Source organism: Lycium ferocissimum, chromosome 12 (genome assembly GCF_029784015.1).
Source record: "Lycium ferocissimum isolate CSIRO_LF1 chromosome 12, AGI_CSIRO_Lferr_CH_V1, whole genome shotgun sequence".
Lineage (NCBI taxonomy): Eukaryota > Viridiplantae > Streptophyta > Magnoliopsida > Solanales > Solanaceae > Lycium > Lycium ferocissimum.
The window spans coordinates 43,573,749-43,593,784 of record NC_081353.1 but is presented as its reverse complement, the minus strand read 5'-3'; the positions used below and the strand labels follow the sequence as shown (position 1 = coordinate 43,593,784).

At 34.3% G+C, this 20,036-nt stretch overlaps 2 protein-coding genes across 2 annotated transcripts; both read right to left on the bottom strand.

The window, feature by feature from the left end:
• Positions 1 to 5,393: 5,393 nt before the first annotated feature.
• On the bottom strand, positions 5,394 to 12,001 carry LOC132040184 (NADPH--cytochrome P450 reductase-like). Its single transcript, XM_059430805.1, has 18 exons — positions 11,752 to 12,001; positions 9,821 to 9,880; positions 9,672 to 9,748; positions 9,504 to 9,561; positions 9,336 to 9,419; positions 9,223 to 9,259; positions 8,764 to 8,833; positions 8,428 to 8,625; positions 8,263 to 8,355; positions 7,498 to 7,723; positions 7,332 to 7,415; positions 7,062 to 7,213; positions 6,839 to 6,935; positions 6,545 to 6,694; positions 6,394 to 6,471; positions 6,186 to 6,308; positions 5,984 to 6,097; positions 5,394 to 5,525 (listed from the first exon to the last, which is right to left on the bottom strand). The coding sequence occupies exons 1-18, from the start codon at positions 11,989 to 11,991 to the stop codon at positions 5,445 to 5,447; spliced, it is 2,022 nt and encodes a 673-aa protein (XP_059286788.1). The 5' UTR covers positions 11,992 to 12,001; the 3' UTR covers positions 5,394 to 5,444.
• A 2,274-nt stretch (positions 12,002 to 14,275) lies between these two features.
• LOC132039609 (protein ECERIFERUM 2) lies at positions 14,276 to 19,752 on the bottom strand. The gene is made up of 2 exons (XM_059430109.1): positions 19,184 to 19,752; positions 14,276 to 15,302 (listed from the first exon to the last, which is right to left on the bottom strand). The coding sequence occupies exons 1-2, from the start codon at positions 19,622 to 19,624 to the stop codon at positions 14,430 to 14,432; spliced, it is 1,314 nt and encodes a 437-aa protein (XP_059286092.1). The 5' UTR covers positions 19,625 to 19,752; the 3' UTR covers positions 14,276 to 14,429.
• Positions 19,753 to 20,036: the final 284 nt, after the last annotated feature.

Sequence of the window (20,036 nt, the reverse complement as noted above, 5' to 3'; positions counted from 1 at the left end):
AGAGAACAGACAAAAACCTAGTGAAGATGCTAACAACGATGAACACACGATGTCGTTTTTGAGGTTAAGGTTACTGTCTGACCGTTACTGCGTTGGTGACTTGGTGTTGGACTGTTTTGTTTTTTTTGGCCAAAGAAACGGAAGAGAGAGTCCCAGTCAAATGGAACTAATTAGATTTTTTTTTTTTTTTTTAAATATTAGAAAATAGTAGTAGTAATTTTTTATAAAAAAAAATATTATTTTATTACATAAATTCTAATTCTCACCAACAAGGTGAAAGTTCATGTAGAAAACTAACTGAGCTACTAAATCGCTACGAAAATAGTAGCAATTTGTGTTTGGCTATTTGAAAGTATTTTTCTCAATTTAGAGCAGTAAAATGAAAATATTGAGTACAGATACAAAAAGAGGACACTACTTGTCATTATAGTACTAGTTGAGTCCCAATTTATGTGTTACGGTTCGATAGTAAATTAATTTTTTTTTGACCGATATTATTTTATATGTTTTTTAAATATTTTAAATTGTTAATTATTATGATTTATAATATTTTTTATGTAGTTTTCAAATATAAATTTCATTCTAGATTTCGACGACCCGTTACTGCGTGGGTGACTTGGTGTTGGACTGTTTTTTTGCTAAAGAAACGGAGAGGGTGAGTCCCAGTCAAACGGAACTGATAGCTTCTTCTTCAAAATTTTAATGAAAATATTTTTGTTAGACATATTTCTTACAAAAATATTGATTAAAGAGTACTCTCTCCGTTCATTTTTTACCTATCACGTTTCGCTTCTCGAGAGTTAAATTGCATAAACTTTAACCAACATTTAAAAAAATATGTTCATCATATTATTATAAGAAGAATTCCAACTTATAGCATTTTTTGTATAATTTCAGAACATAAAATTTTAGTTTTAAAATATTGAATTAACCTAATTTATAGCTTGTTTGGCCAAGCTTATTTTTCCTCCAAAAGTACTTATTTTTTCAATAAGTGCTTATTTTTAAAAAAGTGAGGTGTTTGGCCAAGCTTTTGGGAGAAAATAAGTGCTTTTGAGGAGTAGCAAAAGCAGTTTTTCATAAGCTAAAAAAATAGTTTTTTGCCAAAAAACACTTTTTTGAAAAGCACTTTTGAGAAAATACATATAGAAACACTTTTAAAAGCTTGGCCAAACACTAATTGTTGCTCAAAAGTACTTTTTTAAATTAATTACTAAACACAAACTGCTTTTAGCCAAAAATACTTTTTTGAAAAGTACTTTTGAAAAAAGTACTTTTTAAAATAAGCTGTTTTTAAAAGCTTGGCCAAACAGGCTATTAATTTAGCTCAAAAAATTAAATAAATTGACTCTTGAGAAGCGAAACGTGACAAGTAAAAATTTTAGGGTAACACAAGTCTTAAGCATGTGTAAGATGACAAATTCCAAAAGTTTAATAGCCACATAAGTTACATGACATAATTAAGATCATATGTTTCAAAAAATTTATCTGTTTCTTAAATTCAACGGAGAGAGTACTTAATTAATAGCGTAATGTATAAACTCAAAATTACTATTTGCGTTGTAGGAAGATTGGTATCATTCAAATAAAAATGAATGATTTGTGCAAATTGGATCATTTGGGGTCGTTATTTCACCTTTGACCCCTCTTATAAATTGTGCAAAAATAGTTTATGGGTCACAAGTTAGAGTTCAATTCCTGGCAGATTGTCGAAAGACTTTTTTTGTCGCAATTCATGGCGCATCACCAAGAGTTTAGTATAAAATGTCCTGGCAGATTACTAAGAGTTTCTAATGGATGAGCTTGTCACAAGTTCTGGCGAGGTCAATATAAGCTAAGTACATATTGTATCACTAATTTTGGAACAAAATTTAGCGGTTCACCACGAATACCTGATGGAACAAATTCTGGCGAATCACCAAGATTCTAGTACAAATTGTATTGTTACTTTAGAACAAATTATTTACATTTCTGGCAGAAGTTGCTGAGAAATTTTATATCAAAACACTTTTGCTTCAAAATTGATCCAAACTGTTGGGTTCGAAATAATCAGAGCGTCATGCAGAAGCTAACAATTACAAACCTTGAACGATGATAAATCTGATAACAAAGAAAGACATACTAAAAAGGCATAATATTCAAATAGGGTTTGGTCAATTGACCTACATATGAAAAACTAATATAAAAGAAAACATAAAAACTATGGAGAGAATAATCTCCCCATAAATAAGACTTTTTAAACGAGTACATTATGGATGCTATTCTGTGCGTGTTATGTGAGAAAGATATGAATTTTCAATTTATAAAGTACGAAACTTTTTTCCTCAAAAAACGAATTATTCAAATATGAAAGAGATCTTTTCCACCAAGGAAACATTTTCCATCGAGAAAACTTTTTTGAAATAAAACACAATTATGGTAGAATCTAAATAAAATAGGAAATTCAGGGCAAACTCTAACACATTTGATATCCAACATTTTGAAACCAATTTCAACAATTCTCAATGGTTAGATTCAACTCAAACCTTCCAAATTCAAGAGACCCACTTTTATCATCTTGAACAATTCTCAACAAAACCCTACAATTATGTTTTTCAATTTTCTTCAACCAATCCAATCCTAACCTAACCATAAATAAATAAATAACGAGTCTTCAATTTTCTATACATATGAAAGAAGATAGAGGAAAAAAAGGAGTAAAAGTTATACTAATATCTATTTATAAGACTTTTTCTGGCAGGACCTTAAATTAAACACTAACTCTTGAGAAGGAAATCCAATGAATTTTCTTCAACTAATACACCAATAATACGAGGATTAGTCTCAATGTGGACCCACGCGCTATGCACAAAATGAGTTTTTATGATGTTAATAAACGTGATTGTAATAACTTTTGTACAGGTGTCAACTCCTATAACTAGCAAAATCCTCATTTTGAGAGGGCCTTAATAGCTAAAAATGCATACAATTAAAATTATATTTTCAGTTGGTTATTCGAATATTCTTAAACTAGTTTATTTACAGGTAGGACCTCAATCATGCAAGGGAATATAACATCATGATTGAAAAATCATCATTAGGACACTGTTTGTCTTTTTGTAATGTTGTTTAATTTATGGACATGGAAAAATAGTTTTCCTTAATTGTAGTTAGGTACGAGGAATTTCGCTTTTGAGACGTAAAGTGGAAACTTTGCCTAAAAAGAGACGGCCTCAATCAACACACATATGACATAACCATGAGTTAATTACCACTAAAATAGTAACAGTTTCAGTTTCTTGTTGGACCAAAAAGTTGTGCTTTCTTCACTGTTTAAAAAGTTCTTGTAATAATGAGAAAGAATTCTAATTTATTTCATTTACAAATTTACTAAATTTAAAAATTTGAAGGCCTAGACTAAATTAATCAAGAAACATCTTAACCATAGTTAATGTAGGATATATTTTAGCTGATGAGATCTTTTTTTATTTTTTACCAAAGTTGGAGAGTGCTTTCCTAAAATCTATCCTATATTAACTATGGTTAAGATTAGGGGTGTACATGGACCGGGTTGATTCGGATTTTTTAAACACCAAACCAAACCAATTGCGTCGGGTTTTAAAATTTATACACCAAACCAAACCAATAAAATTCGGGTTTTTCAACCTCGGGTTTTCTCGGATTTTTTGGGTTTTTTTTTCGGAATAGTCTTGATACAAAACATATAACTTTTACTTTAAATATTTCTTTAGTCCTAGTAAGATACAATTATATAATTAAGGTGCTTCTTAAGAAAATAACACAAAATGTGAGAAGAGTGATGATCCGTATTAAAATATTCAACAAAAGCTAATATAATCGGTTAAAATAAATATTGCTAATTAACAAGCCATAAAAGAAAATGACCATAATCTAAAAATACTAAGTCATGCTAAAATAAGTATTAATTATATGACAAAGAAAAAAAAACTTAAGTTATGTATTTTTACTCTCTAAATCAATTATGCAAAACTAAAGAATAGATATCCAACATTATTGTCATTTCTAGTAGTAAATTGAATTTCTTTTGTTAGGATCAGTGTTGAGTTGGTTTTGGTTTGGACTTTATTTGAGTTACTAACATCCATAGGATATAAAACTTATTGACATTCAAAATTCTAAGTTCAAGCTTGAATAATATGATAATAGATAAAAAATTACGAAAAAATTTAAGAAATATTTATAAATTACTTTACAAATAAATATTTTTATGTATAAAATATTTTAAAAATTGAATACATATAATGTCGGGTTGGTTTGGTTCGGTTTGACTTTTTTTAGTTAAAACCAAACCAAACCAATTATGGTCAGGTTTTTTTTTCCAACACCAAACCAAGTCAAACCAAACCACTAATCGGATTTTTTTCTCGGTTTATCGGTTTGGTGCGGTTTGTCGGTTTACTTTGTACACCTCTAGTTAAGATGTTTCTTGATTAATTTATAGGCCTTCAAATTTTTAAATATGACAAGTGTCACTCATCCAAATGTGTAGTTGAGGAATTGGAGAAAATGTGTAATGGAGAGGAGCTAAATCCATTTTTTTCAATGTTTTATGTGAAAAAAGTCTTATAACTAAAATTGTACTTGTAACTACAAAACAAAAACACTCCTAATTGGTAGATTGTGCCATCTGATGAATTATCCTAACGACATCTCTGACGGGAAGTCCAAGCAATACGCCTTTTTGTAAAGAGAAAGCTGTAGCATATTTCAGAATCTGTCATCGTTTACATGAACCGTAAGCAAAAACCTTTTTTTCCCATAAATAAAGCCATTAAGTTGGTTACAGATAGGAATCTTTCCAAGTCCAAATTAAAGTTGACTTTCTAGGTTCCACTTTACTAATATAGTACTTTTGTACGACTGGAAAGTTTTGGTGAAAAAACTTGGAGAAATGAGGAGAATTAAAGATAGCCTGAATTAGCATCAAATGTGTAGTAGTAAAATATTAAGCTTTCTTTGGGCAAACAACAAAATAAGAAGTGGAAAACGATAATCTTCCTCGATGCTAATTTGTTGAGTAAAAATTCCATTGATTTTTTAAAGCAGAAGTAAGACGATGTGCACAAACACATTTATCATATCTGCCTTCTTTTGTGTAGCTATTCATACAAAAAGCCTTCTATATAGGTTACAGTATGCTTTGGAGTTGTGTACTTGTGTTTGCCAACTAATATAACAATTTCTATGTAGACTATGAATCTCTTACAAAGAATGGTACAAATGTAAAGTTAACTTGTGTCCACTCCACTAAAACAGGAAATAGCCGACGAGTGGACAGAAATTAGATGTTGCAAAGAATCCAAACCTTGTGTATTAGCCGTTTATAGCCATTGCCTGCTTGAACTAGATCAACTGAAGGGAACTTCTACGAGTTAAAAAAAGGAACAAAAATGGTTGGGTGTAGATAGAATGTGCCTTAATAATCACCAGACATCCCTGAGGTATCTTCCATCCGTCTGAAGTTTCTTAACAACGGCCTCTGCTTTGGATGAGTCAACCTTCTCCTGGATTAAATTTGGAACAAATATTATCGATCGGAACAAATCACAAATAGAAGAAGAACAAGAGTATTGACAAATTTATATACTTTGTATAATCAACAGCCCCGAAGGCACACCAGAGATTCAGTTTTATTAGGCAGTAGGTGGATAACATAGATGCGTTGAGAAAGCTTATGCTTCTGACATTTGTCACCATGAAAAGGACATTTGCCAACTAAAAAAACTGTATAGTTAATAGGCGATAACTCGAGCATGGATCTCATAATCAGCAGAGTACCAAATCATCATCTATTAGACATAGATTAAAATGTCTTTGCACAAGGACCAGAATATATTGTATATACTGGATTCAGGTAAAGCGTCCAATAACAACATCATGCATTCTTTTTTTTGACAATGTTAACATTAATAACAACATCATGCATGAATGGTCCAAATAAGAGAGTGAGGGGTCATAATACCTGCTCCTGGACTATGGTATGTAGTGTACGATGTACATCTCTGGCCATCCCTTTTGCATCCCCACATACATATAGATATCCCTCCTGGGAGATTAAACTCCATAACTGGGAGGCCTGCACAAAAGTTAAGAATTGCATCAACGGTACATTGAATTTGTCATACGCAGATCAAGTCTAAGCCTCTTATTAACAGCATGCTTACTTGTTCCGTCATCTTATGTTGAACATACTCCTTCTGTGACCCTTCCCTTGAAAATGCCACTATCAGCTCTGAAATTACACCTTGATCTACAAAAGTGTTGAGCTCCTCCTCATAAATGAAATCCTAAAATCAAATATCAACGTAAGGATGTCTTGTAGGCGGGATCAGACATATTGACTAGATAAATTCATAGTAAATCAGAATATACCATTCTGAGGTTGCGACAACCGAAAAACAATAGAGCAGGGCCAAGTTGAGCACCTTCTTTCTTCAGGCCTGCTCGTTCCTGATAAACATATCCACTTTATAGGATTTGCACCAAGGCAAGCATATAGAATTACATATAGCAATCAGAGTACCTGCAGAAATCCTCTAAATGGTGCCAAGCCAGAACCAGGTCCCACCATGACTATTGGAACTGAAGGGTCAGCAGGTAATTTGAAATTAGATGGCCTAATAAAAATGGGAGCAGAACTGGAATTGTTGCTTGTCTCTGAAGGAACAGCATTCTGATTTGATTTGAATAAACTCAAAGAGGTCAGTATAGAGCCAGCGACTTTTACAAAGAACAAAATTACTTGGAACTGCAATTTGCTGGATTTCTGCTTATGAATGGGATAATATTGGTTGCATACACAAGACTTCTTTAATACCTTCATCCAGGTCGAACATACTCCTTTGTGAATTCGACCAGTGGGAGTTGGACCATAAACTAGAGCACAGGTCAGATGGACTCTATCAGGAGCAAATCTGCACAGATGACAAAGAAGGGTCATCCACCATAGACCACCAAAGTCGGGCTCAAGTAATACATGCTAATGTTTTCCAGGGGCGTGATAAATTCCATTTGCCAAAATGTTGGGATGAGATAGCCACCTGGGAGATGATGAGATAGAATAATAACGTGGGGGTAAACGAGGGGCGACTGCTGCAAAAAATAAACCAATAGGTGGTCTGGCCGAAGGAAACTCAGCCATCACTTCAAGAAGGCTTCGTTTACTAGCAACAACCCATTGAGAGTACTCACCCTGAATGAAAGACAATAGAACACATTAATGCACTAACTTATGTGCATGGATTTTTATCCATAATCACAAAAAGTCTCTTATGACGAGAAGAATAAGAGAATTGTCAAAAAGCAGTCACCTTGCCCTGTAGAGATGCCAAGAATCTAAGCCTTTCTGCTTCTCTAGGTTCGGTCGCATAAGCAGCTAATGCAATCAAAGAAGCCTGAAAACGCATATTTAGAGTTCCCATTAAAGGCATGAATGTTAACTGCTAAAATAAGTATTGACAAGTACCAAAGAAACACCTTTTGAGGAGGACTTAAAAGATCTGCATAACGCGCAAGCGCAGCGCGCATAGTGCAAGGGCCAGGAAAAGGCGGCAGCAATGAGCCCCCCAAAGTTGTACCATCCTCTTTGTCATTGTGAATGGAGAATAATAAGTCTAAAGGCTGATCCAATAATTTCGCAGCTTCCGCAACAGTTTCTTCACAATTTTCAGCATAAACACCCACGTGATCTCCAGCTTCATATCTGAGAAGAAGATCGGCACAGTGAAGTACTAAACCATTATATCAGCGATCTTCCTAAAGATAGGCACAGTGTCACTGGAATATTCAGCGAAAATGGGAGTGTACCATCAGAATGAGGCAAGAATAATACAACCATGAGAATTAGTTTGGCCAGGTGGTCGACTTCAGGCATAAGCTACTTAAGTCTGTCAAGAGTCACGAGATCATAGAATCTGACACCAAGAATACGTTGGGGCAATATCTAACTTGATGACTCTTCTAACTAACATAGCAACTTTATAACTGATCTAATTACAGGCTAGATCATACTCCACCAAAGGCCAGTGTACCCAAATTTGAACTCGCAATACATGAAAGCTGTTGCAGATGACAACAAAAAGCCAAGAGCAGTTCAGTTGGAACTAAGCAAGTGAACAATTTTTCTGCTACTCGTATATTCAACACCTTAATAAGATATTTCAAAAAAAGAAAAAGAACTTTGACTGTAACAGATGAATATGACAGTAACCAAATAAACAGACAAACATGAAACGAACTTACGAAATCCCAGTGCCAGATATGTTAAATTCCAAGTGTATACATGAACGATCAGACTCGGGTCTGTGAAGCTCTCTTTGAACAGCAACATTTACTCTAGAAGTAAAGAAAATGGGAAAGCCGTAAGCCAAATTCCAAATCAAAGCAATTAGTATCACATTTGCACACCTACTTGCATGGATGTGAATATCATATGAGATGTTTCCATTCGCCATGCTTGTGTGCTTATCCTCAAAGCTTGTAGTAGTGGAATCATGAATAACTAAACGATATTCAGGAACTGCAGCTGTAGATGGAGTAGCTACAGACTTTGCATCATCCTTGTCTTTGAGTATTTTATCCAATTCTGGCCACAATTTTTCTCGCCTAAATAAAATAAATCAAGGTAAATAACCAAAAAGGCACACTGCCTAATAGCATCACCTCACCAAAACACAAAAAGGAACTAAAGAATGTACCAAACCAAAGTAATCGAGAGCATTGACAGCAATAAATTCAATTTACCAAGCGGAAAAATCGTCGTCAATGCACTGATCATCATCCCCAAGGCCAAGAGGCACAAGACGTTTAGCACCTGTCATGCTAAACATGTAAGTCACGCTGTGGAATAAACTTATCCGATTTTGAAACAATATTATCACAGGCTGATAGATATGAGAGTTGGAAATTGTGCATCAGCTGAGAATAGCTTTTTAACAAAAATTCAGGAAACATATTATGCACATGAAAGCACCTAAAGATGGAAAAAAACTTCACGGGGCAGTTCAAAATAATCAAAATTTGAGCAAATTCCCTCCTTATCTTTTTTCTTTATTGGGAAGATATCAGGTTATACTTATTTGCAAACATCATTAAAGAAATACAATGCCGTGTGTAAATTTGTTAGATCAAATGATTCTGCTAAGGTGGATTCAACAAAGACATAAGATCATATGGCAGCTGGTAAATGTCACATATACACACCTTGTTTACTTAAATTTTCATCCATCACCTCCCCAATCTGTTCCAAAAATTTCCGTCAGACAACAAAATAAGAACAAAGAAAAGAAAAATATTAGAAATAGCTAATAAAATACCGTGTTAAAATGTTCATATTGCCGATTTCCCAACCCAAAGACACCATAAGAAAGCTGTTGAAGCCACAAGCCCCGTTCTTGCCCCTTAAAATTTAGAACATAAAATTAAAGTACCCCAACGAGAAAGAAAGTAAAGAAACAGAAAGTAGAAATGATTCCCATTCTTACCTCAGTAAACCACTTGTAAAATCTCGCGGCATTGTCAGTAGGCTCCCCATCCCCATATCTAAATTCCAGTGCAAAAATGAAGGAATCAAGCATACATACGAAATACATGCTTCTCTTAACCACACAAAAAGTCAAACTTTGCCAAAGTCCAACTGAACATATCCTTACGTCGCCACCAAGAAATATGCTAAGGTTTCTTTCTTCAGTTTCTCCTCATACTGATCATCATCAACAGCATAATCCTCCTACAGCGAAGCGAATACAATAGGGTCACCAATAACACGATTAAGAAGAAAAAACCCTACTGTTCAACTTACCATGTCAACAACTTTCACAACGGCTTTCTTGTATCTTGCCTTTACCTCCTCAGCTAAAGTCTGCCGGGTAAAGAAAAGTTTACATTATAGTAAATCAAGGACTTACAAACCACCCTCCTAGGAACATTTATCACAGAAGTCTTTGAAACCAGTTCAGATTATTTGCAGGTTGCAGAAAAAGGCAAAGATCCTAGAAAAGACACATCAAAGTGGACAACAGTAACAAGCTAAAGCTTACTTTTAATCAAAGTGCTGGTTGTGAGTTAAATCATGATCTGTGCCTTTGGGATGACAATTGAAGTCTAAGAGATCAGTAATTTTAAGTTAAATTTTCTTTTTGTCATCGAAAAATAATTTGTATTCTTATCTATTGATTGGCAAGAAATGCTGGAAAATGCCTTGTCAAGAATCAGCAATACACATGCAGGACCATCAAATCTGAAAGCAACAACAACACGTGACATGAAGCGCCGTTGCAAGAGGTTCCAACATAAATCTAATCTTCTGGAACCCCAATTGGTCTTTGGTTCCACCATTGTTTTTTATGTTTTTCATCAAACTCATCCCCAATCAGTCCCCAATTCTCAAATCAGGATATATCTAAACTATATGTTTTTCATATATAGAAAATGATCCAACTCAAAAGCATCAAACTGCTATGAATAGTCTCGCCCTGAGCCCATATACATCAACAACTAAAATTCTGATAGTTCAAAAGTGTAAATGAAGATAAAATAAAAATAATACATCCCAAATATATGTATATGTACTCCTACTAATGTGTCCTGAATGTAAGCATTTTCAAAAATTCAGATTCATGTTAGGGCGGTGTATGGGGCAGGTGTATCAATCCCCATCTCGACCCCAAAATTAAAGGGAACAAAATATCTCTACCCTGCACCATTCCTATTACACCCCAACTTCCTCTGCATCAATTGTCATTCCTAGAAACAATTATCTCTCTCTATTTCAATTTGTTAATCTTACTTTCCTTTGTAGTCCAGGGTCTACTGGATACAGCCTTCCCTACCTCCCAAGGTAGGATTAAGGTCTGCGTAAACTCTACCCTCGCCATACCCCACTTTGTGGGATTTCGCTGGGCATGTTGTTGTTGTTGTACTTTCCTTTTTAGTCGTTCCAAAAAGAATGTTTTCTTCCTTTTTTGGTAACTATTTAATTCCAACTTTCAACGTGACATGTTTAAGGCCACAAGATTAAAAGATATTTTGATACATTCTACGTATCTTTAATTTAAGACCACAAGGTTCAAAAGTCTTTTTTACTTTCTTAAACTCTACTTGCCAAGTCAAAACCAGACAAACAAAATAAAACAGAGGGAGTACATCGTTTAAATTTTTTATGAATTTATACAGTCAAACCTCTCTATGACAAAATTTCATTACAATGGGTCAACTTCTCTTAAGAACCAATATTCATGTTATGTTATTTTATTACTACTCCCTCCGTCCCAATTTATAGGACATTCTTACCGTTTTAGTCCGTCCAAAAAAGAATGACACATTTTTATATTTAGTAAACAACTTAACTTTATAATATCCATTTTACAGCCACACAAATGTCTATAGCTCATCTCAGAAGACAAGTTTCAAAAGTCTTCTTTCAAACTTCATGTCAAGTCAAACACCTCACATAAGTTAGGACGGAGAGTAGTATATGTGTTTTATAACAACATTTCGCTACAACAACAATAACATACCCAGTGTGATCCCACGAGTGGGGTATGAAGAGGATAGAATGTACCTACACTGTACCCCTACCTTTGTGGGGGTAGAGAGGCTGTTTCAGGAAGACCTCGGCTCGAAAAAGATACGTAAAGAAGAGAAAAGATAGTGAAAGGAACAGAAAAATACTTTGCAGCAGATACAATATAGTGAGATTTGACACGTTGACTGTATCCATATACTAGATACCTTAGCAAAGCCTTGAGCAGTACCAGTTTGAGTAGAAAAAAACACAGTAACCTTAACTTTTCCATGTTCAACCTCTATCTCCTTTTCCACCACCACTGGGGGCTTCACTTCATTACTTGGATGATCACTTGATGATCTCTTCTTCACAAACAACACCACCAATCCAACTACTACTGCAAACGACGCTGTTACCACCAGCAGTCCCATATCGCTCCCCAATGATGATTCCACCGAGTCCATAATTGACCAACACGCGCCACCACACGCGTGTGGTGGAGCAGGCGGAGTAGCGCGGAATTTAGGTTGTTGTGTATAGGTGTGTTAGAGTTGACCCCAGGATTCTGGGTTGGGTGGACCTAAAAGTCAAAGGGAAATAAAACAGTCTTCGAGCCCGCTGGCTTTTAAGCATAACAAAACAGTACTTTCACCTAATCCAAATGGGCTCTAAGTGCTTAAATTACTTTTTAAATCTTTGAAAGTTATTTTATAAATAAATAGTTACGTATTTGAATAAAAATGTTTAAAGGATTTTGAGAAGTAAGGGATTGATATTAATAGAAAATATAAAGAATAAAAGTGCAAAGTTATTAGTCAAACCAAAATGGCTTTTAAGCCAAAAAAAATAAGTTGGAGTTGAGCAACTTATGATTTTGGTTTATTTTAAGCACTTTTTAACTTAATTGAAGTTGTTTTTGTAAAGTTGTTGGTCAAACCAAAATGACTTTTAAGTCAAAAAAATAAATTGGGGTTGAGCAACTTATGATTTTGGTTTATTTTAAGCACTTTTTAACTTAATTGAAGTTGGTTTTGTAAAGTTGTTGGTCAAACCAAAATAGCTTTTAAGCCAAAAAAAATAAGTTGGGGTTGAGCAACTTATGATTTTGACTTATTTTAAGCATTTTTTAACTTAATTTAAGTTGTTTTCTATTTTACCAAACACCCAACTAAGTTGAAAATGGCTTATAAGCTGGTTTGACCAACTTATAAGCCAATCCAAAGGGGCTCTTTGTATTACGAGACAAGGGAATTGCGATTTACAATTATATACTCCCGATAAAAAAGTTGCTCATGTATACCCTCGTCATCTAACAACTAGACCACATTTGTCATTTTTGTTTACGTACTCTCATTTTTCAAATTAAAAAATCATTTACCTTGTTTCTTAATTAGAAAATTATCCCGTCGCTTTAAAAGAAGGGAGAAGGGTCAAAAATGCTCCTCTACTTTGGGAAAACGGTTAAAAATATCATCCGTTACAAATTTAGGTCAAAAATACCCCTCTTGTCATTAAAGTTTTCAAATATACCTTTATCTTAACGGAAATCCCCCAAAATAAAATGATTTTATTTTTAAACCCGCTCCATCTAAACCCGACCCAATTAAATAAAAACCCCATATGGGTTACCCGCTCATGTGCTTAGTGGCTCCAGATGTAGGATTCGGGGACAAGTTGATCGCGTATGGGTTTTTTATTTAGTTGGATCGGATTTAAAAATAAAATCGGGTCATTTGAATTAACATGAAGATGATGAACCATTTTTTGTTTTTCTTAAAGCCACGTGATAATTTTTAAAGGAGCACCATCGATCTCACTAACTCCGAACTCGACTCCATATTGTCCAACACGCGCCGACAAAGATGGTGGAGCAGACGGAGGAGCAGTGGTGTAGTGTGGTATTAGGGTAGGGGTTGACTCTAGGATTTTGGGGGTCAACATTTAAGGATCTGTTTGGGTGGACCTAGAATTGAAAGGGAAACAAAACGAGTCTTTGTATATTACTGTAATAAAATTAGCGTATATATCATATATGTACGTACTTTTGGTGAAAACTTGAAAGAGCGGAAATGGGGAAGATAGAAAAGTAAAAAGAATTGCAAAATTTGTGGTGAATTGTCTGAACACGGAAAAAGTTGTAACCTTTGTGGTGGGGGTGGGGGGTGGGGTAGGGGTGTTTGGTTCATAGACTAAATTATTACGGGATCATAGTTCTGGGATTATAATTCTTAGACTAAACTTTATCCTATTTGGGAGGTGTTGTAAAATAATTCCAAATTTGATTGGAAAATGTGTGATATCCAGAACTAAGTTTGGAATTAAATTTATAACATCTTCGTTTGGCGTTATAAATTTATCGTGGGATATATTCTGATCGTATATGAAAACTCATCTTTATCTTTTCACATGGTCGTATATGTTCCGATAAAATGTATGTAACCTTTCAGAATAAGTCTAAATCTTAAATCTATTTCAATTGTATGTTCTCTATCAATAGAGATTTTTTATTTATTCCATATCGGTCACTTTTAGTTCGACTAATAACATACTTGTTGTATATCAAAGAAGCTTTGTTTACAAACTCCTAGATAGCAATTATCACTCTTTTGTGATAGTAATCGCATCGCATCAAGCCTTCTTTTCTTCTTTAATCTATTTTGTATTTCTTTCTCTTTCCCTTTTTTATCCATCAAAATTTTCAATTATTTCACAACCTAATAATTAAGCAATAATGTCCAAACACACTCATCATATGGAGTTTTGCTTTTATAAATCGTCAAGATAATTAAATAAACATTGAATCCTCAACTTTAAACACTGAAACTACAAAAACCAAGATCCTTAATTATCATAGGGCCATGCAAATAGAAAGTAAATCCTCTCTTTAATTTCGAAAAACACTTTATGCCTCTCTCATCTCATTTTTCAACCCTTCAATTTGATCTTCAGGCAAAATCACATTCACTATCCTTCCACCTTCTTTTCCATTCAAATTTTTAGGCCCTGGCAATACCAAAACAACACCTTCATCACCAACCCCACTTATGTTATAACTTGCAAAAATTGGTTTTTTACCCCTAACTTCCAAATCATAAATCTTTGCCTCTTCAAGATTCACAAATGTGAGATTTGCCCCATACACAACAAAGTCCGAAGTGCCATTTTCTTTTTTCATTAAATCTTCGACAACTCTAGTCTCGTCCACAACCTTTTCAGCAATCAACTTCGCCAATTTTGAAGTATCAGCCTCAGAAACTATGACGTTATTTGCTTCAATTATGCTAATCACTTGACCGTTGCTTGACACTTCAGTTGTTTTTCTGTGACAAGATTTGTCGTCCCTACGTATAATGGTCACAATATTGGGCTCTGATGAATATTTCCTTACCTTAGCCAAAATTTTCCAGACCGTAGCACAAATTGCATCAAAAGGCTTCACTTTAGTTCCACAGACCTTGAAAATTAATTGGTTTAGTAGCTTTTGTGTGATATGGAAAGAATGTGATTGCATTTTGCAAGTGTTGGTGAGTTTCCAATGATCACCGACTGGATTAACTCTCTTTATAGAAAATGGCAACTTCTCAACTGTAGATAATAATAATGGACTATTGATGAATTTGTTGGTTATTGTTGGCTTGTTCAGAAATTGAGGTGGGAGTTGACCAGCCATGATTTGTGCCCAAATGTTGAGGAAATTTGAAGCTGAAAATGCATCTCCAAGGACATGAGCCCAACTTAGCCCAATTGACATCCCTCCACATTTGAACCAAGTGAACTGGACACAAAAAGAGATCCAAAGTAGACAAAAATTAACAACTTTAAGTGATTGGAATTTTCCAATGTACAAACTATTTGGAGAACCAATAGAAAACAGAAGCTCCTAATTTTATATGGGTCATTTGCACGATCGCCCTTCGAAGGCACTGGTCTTTAATTTTTGTCCTTCGCCTAATATCCCGAGGTTCTGGGTTCGAATCTCGGCTCAATAAAAATAAAAAAAGAATTTCACAAGGCAGAGATTTGTAGCAAAAATTAGGCCTACTCGGGCTAAATTAGACCTATTCAGGCAGAGGTTTGCCTTAAAGCAAACTTTTGTTCTGCTCGAATAGGCCTAACTTTGCCCGAATAGGCCTAATTTTGCCCAAATAAGCCTAATTTCGTTACAAACTTTTGCCTTGCGATTTTTTTTTTTTTTTAAATATTTGAATGAGCGGGGTTTCGAACCCGGAACCCATGGGTTTTTAGGCGAAGGGAAAAAAATTAAAGATTTCAAATTTGAGGGGCAATAATTAAAGACTAGTGCCTTTGAAGGGCATTCCGCACAAAAAAAATGATTTTATATTGACGATATACTCGTTCAGCCCATTTTATGTGGCAGTATTTAGGTGAGCACGGAGTTCAGAAAAAAAGAAAATACTTTTAGAACTTCTAGTCTAAAACAAGTCATAGATATTTTTGTAGCTATAAATCATTCTATTAAGGGTAAAATGTGATTTTAAAGTTAAATTATTTCTAGATATATAAATTTGTCATTCTTTTTTTAACAGACTAAACGGAAAGTTTCCACATAAATCAAGACAAAGAGATTATGTACAAGAGTTTAAGACTGACCAATACAATAAGTATTTACACAATCAGGTCACTTATAAGGTAATTAGGTAAATTTTTGTTATCATTAATTAGTAATATATTAAAAATGATAACTACCTTGCATTAAACATTTAAATAATTTTTATACTGTCAGTAAATGTAACTTAAATAATTCTATGTACAAAACTAGAAATTTTAATTTGCAATTAACAATAACAAGAAGGTGGTTATAACTCTTTAAAAAAAAAAAAAAAAGAGTTATTATTTTGCATAAGATTAATTACAAGGAAAGGGACTGAAATTATTATTTTTGGCAGGAAAAGATATTTCCTTGGAATATTCAGGAGAGGTAGATATTTCCAAGCACGATAAGTTAGGCAAAGATTTGGTAACTTGTAAGTATAAATCCTAGTAAAAGGTGTTAAAAGAATCATGGGATAAAGTATACAAAATTCGAGCTCGAAAAGATAAGGGTCCAGTGCAACTTGACTTTTTGTACCAAATCCAAACTAAGGGTGGGGTTGGTCATATAGCAATGACCTACTTACGAAAAAAAAAAAAGAAGAAACTCTTGATTTTCATATGAGAAACAAAAAAAGCAGGTGTTATTTTTTTTTGGATGACATGAGAACCCACAATCGCTACCTTTCGAGTGCGCACAAGGTAAACCCAACTCCTGTGCAAAGATTAGGTGTTATTTTTGCTACTACAAAAGATGGTCCATGGTTTATTTAGAACCCACAAAGAGTCAATTCTTGATCTTAATACGAGATTAAAAAATTAAGTTATATACACTATTAGTGTATGAAAATAATACTCTCAAATCATTCAAATGATATTTTACAGGTAAGTTTATAACATGCATATAAAGGTAATCTAATAATGTAAAAAATTCTTAGATCATGTCGTAGCCATTTTTTTTCGGGTAAACTAGGGAACCCGCAATCGTTATCCTTTGGGTGCGCTCTAGGGTAAATGCAAACCACCTTTGGAGAGTTAAACCCCACTAGCGAGGTAAGCCCCGTGGGATGAGCTCGACCGATAAAGCATGCACAGGGTTTCGAACCTGTAACCTCCCATTTGGGATATCTCCTGCTCAATCCACTCGGCCGCCCTTACCAGTAAAAAGACGTAACTTAGTTACGAACTCTAGACCTTCAAATCATTTTCAATCATGGTTAGCCAATATCGGAAACAATGAATTGGGTGGGTCTGTCTCTGATATCATGTAACAGATGGATCTTGAGCCTAACTCAAACTCAAAAGCTAGCTCATGAGAGGAGGATCTATATAAAGAGACCATATGCTCTTTAACCCACTGATATGCGACTCTTAACACAGAGTTCATGCATGCTGTATGGATAGAAAGAAATTCCAAAGTCTTTGAGAAAATTTTTGCAGGGATTTTTTTTTCTATTTAAATTGCAATGGTCTCTATTCACCCAATTCGTTGGGGTAAGAGTGTTTCGTTGCACATTTCTGTTAGAAAAAGTAGTATTTCTTCCTGAAGGTATACGACTACCTTAGTATTTTTTTTTTCTTTTCTCAATCCAACTCTTTCAACTTGGGCAGAAACTAGATTATTCGTATTTAATGATCAACATGTAATGTTGACAGACAACTATAATATAGTCCAGCAGTTCAAGAAAATAAATTCGACAGTACGTGATCTCCTGTCCATGTAGGCACCCATCACGGGGCCTGAATATAACGTGCACAAATTCATGTATCATTAATACTTCCATGCAATTTTCCCTTGTTTTTCTTTATAATCCGAGGTTGCGTGCCCCTCGACTAATTTCACGGGATACCTGTCACCTCCCACGAGTAGCGGAGTCAGGATTTTCACTAAGGAGGTTCAAAATATGAAAAAGTAAACACACGAAGAAGTCAAAGGGGGTTCATCGCCTACTATATATACATAAAAAATAATTTTAACCATATACGCAAGCGTGGAATTTTTCACCGAAGGGGGTTCGGACCCCCTTGACCCTTTCCTCCCTCCGCCCCTGCCTCCCACCAGCAACAAGTACCAGGTAACTTTGTCCACCGGAGCTAGAACCGATGGAAAGAAATCACCAAATATTTTTTCTTAAACTTCTTCTTATATGAATTTATTACCGAGTTCAAGATTATTTTTATATTTTTAATTACTTTCTTACAAGTACTATGGGTAAAACTCTAGCAATATCCAGTTAGACTACTTGAACCAGTAAATTCAGTTAGTAGACGTGACTATGTGAAAAACCCATGTAAACAAAAAGACAATAAATCTAATGTTATAAAACGAGTTTAACTTCTAGCGCCAATATTGCAATTTGTTTTTACATTATCAGATCATTTTTTATACTATTATTAAAGACAATTACTCATAATAAGTGAAATCAAATAAGTAATCTTTTATAGCAGATTAACTGCACTTTCAGTTCAACATTTTCATTATGCTATCCATACATCTAAGCTAAATTACTCATACTATTATGAGTACATCCAACATTTACAGATCAATGTTGGATGTAATGTTGTGCATCCAACATTTACATTATCATATCATTTTTTTATACTATTATTAAAGACAATTACTCATAATAAGTGAAATCAAATAAGTAATCTTTTATAGCAGATTAACTGCAATTTTCAATGCAACATTTTCATGAATCATTGATAATTCAGGTAAGAAACTTATTAGCACGCGTTTGGACATTATTTAGTTGAATTTTTTTAAAGAATACATTCAAAATTAAAATTGATCATAAAAGGTAGACGTCTGGTACCAGACCAGTTGATACAGGTTTTTATACACACAGAGAGATAGTATATACAGATAGAGAGAGAAAATTATTTAGGTTAAAATTGTGAATACTTTCTTACCACCTTAGCATCTTCATTCAAAAACCTTATATATTAGTATCAATCTAAGCTATATAAACCGTTAGTCTATGCAATTTTTACATAGCATAGGTCATCTTTATCTGTTGTAGCAAGTAATCTGTCTTATTTTTATAGATTAAGAAGACTTTCCTATAAATATAATCAGAATGACCCGATAGTGCAAAAAATTCTTACCTGTATGAACACAAGAGGTGCAAAGCCCAAATCAGGACCAAGAACTTGATCATAAACAAGCTCCTCATTAACAGATGCATCATTCATAATCATAGCCAACCATTCATCAATTGTTTTATTTCTACACTTTGCTTCTACAATCCTAACACCACTGTCATTACACTTTATGAACGGCCTGCCACCGTCGTCGCCGCCACCGGACCGCCTAATCCTGCCGGAAGCATGATAATAAAGCTCAAGAAGTTGAAACATGGGATTTTTTAGGTCATGAATATCCAAACCTTCAACTACATCATTTTTGAAAAAATAAAGACACTTAATGTAATGAAGCTTCATGATTAAGTCCATGTTAGTAAATTCATGGACTTTATCGTCTCCCGTGATAGTCGCCGGCACGACGGACGATAACCTCACGTCGGAGATTAATTTCTCGTCGCCCATGGAATGAAAGGCAATTTTTTTTTATTTTTTGTGTGTGTGTGTGTGGAAGCTAAGCGAGAATTAAGGTGCCAAAAAAGAGATGAAATGGGAGTGAATTTATAGATTGAATAGGGTAGCAAAATTAACTAAGAAATTGCATCGTTCTGCCCTTCAAAATAGAACTTATACCTAGCGAGGCATAAGTTCTTTAAGATTCAAAACATAACTTGTAGGATATTATAATGGAAAATATAAACTTATGCCCCATGAAAGAGTTGTTTGCATTGAGGGACAAAAATTAAAGACTACCACAAAATAAGGGCAAAAGTACAAATGACCCAAAATTAACCCACGAAGACATGATTCGTCCAACCAGTTTAAGTTTGAGCGAATTATTAACCCGTTTATTTATTAATTTATTCATTATGATCAC

What these genes read in the sequence shown, in the direction of transcription:
- LOC132039609 (XM_059430109.1), bottom strand. Translation starts at nt 19,624, where the DNA reads ATGGGCGACGAGAAATTAATCTCCGACGTGAGGTTATCGTCCGTCGTG. An exon ending in CACCTCTTGTGTTCATACAG is followed by an intron (nt 15,303 to 19,183) that starts GTAAGAATTTTT and finishes TTTTGTGTCCAG; the next exon opens with TTCACTTGGTTCAAATGTGG.
- LOC132040184 (XM_059430805.1), bottom strand. Translation starts at nt 11,991, where the DNA reads ATGGACTCGGTGGAATCATCATTGGGGAGCGATATGGGACTGCTGGTG. An exon ending in GCATATTTCTTGGTGGCGAC is followed by an intron (nt 9,562 to 9,671) that starts GTAAGGATATGT and finishes ACTGGAATTTAG; the next exon opens with ATATGGGGATGGGGAGCCTA. An exon ending in TGAAAATTTAAGTAAACAAG is followed by an intron (nt 8,834 to 9,222) that starts GTGTGTATATGT and finishes TTAGCATGACAG; the next exon opens with GTGCTAAACGTCTTGTGCCT.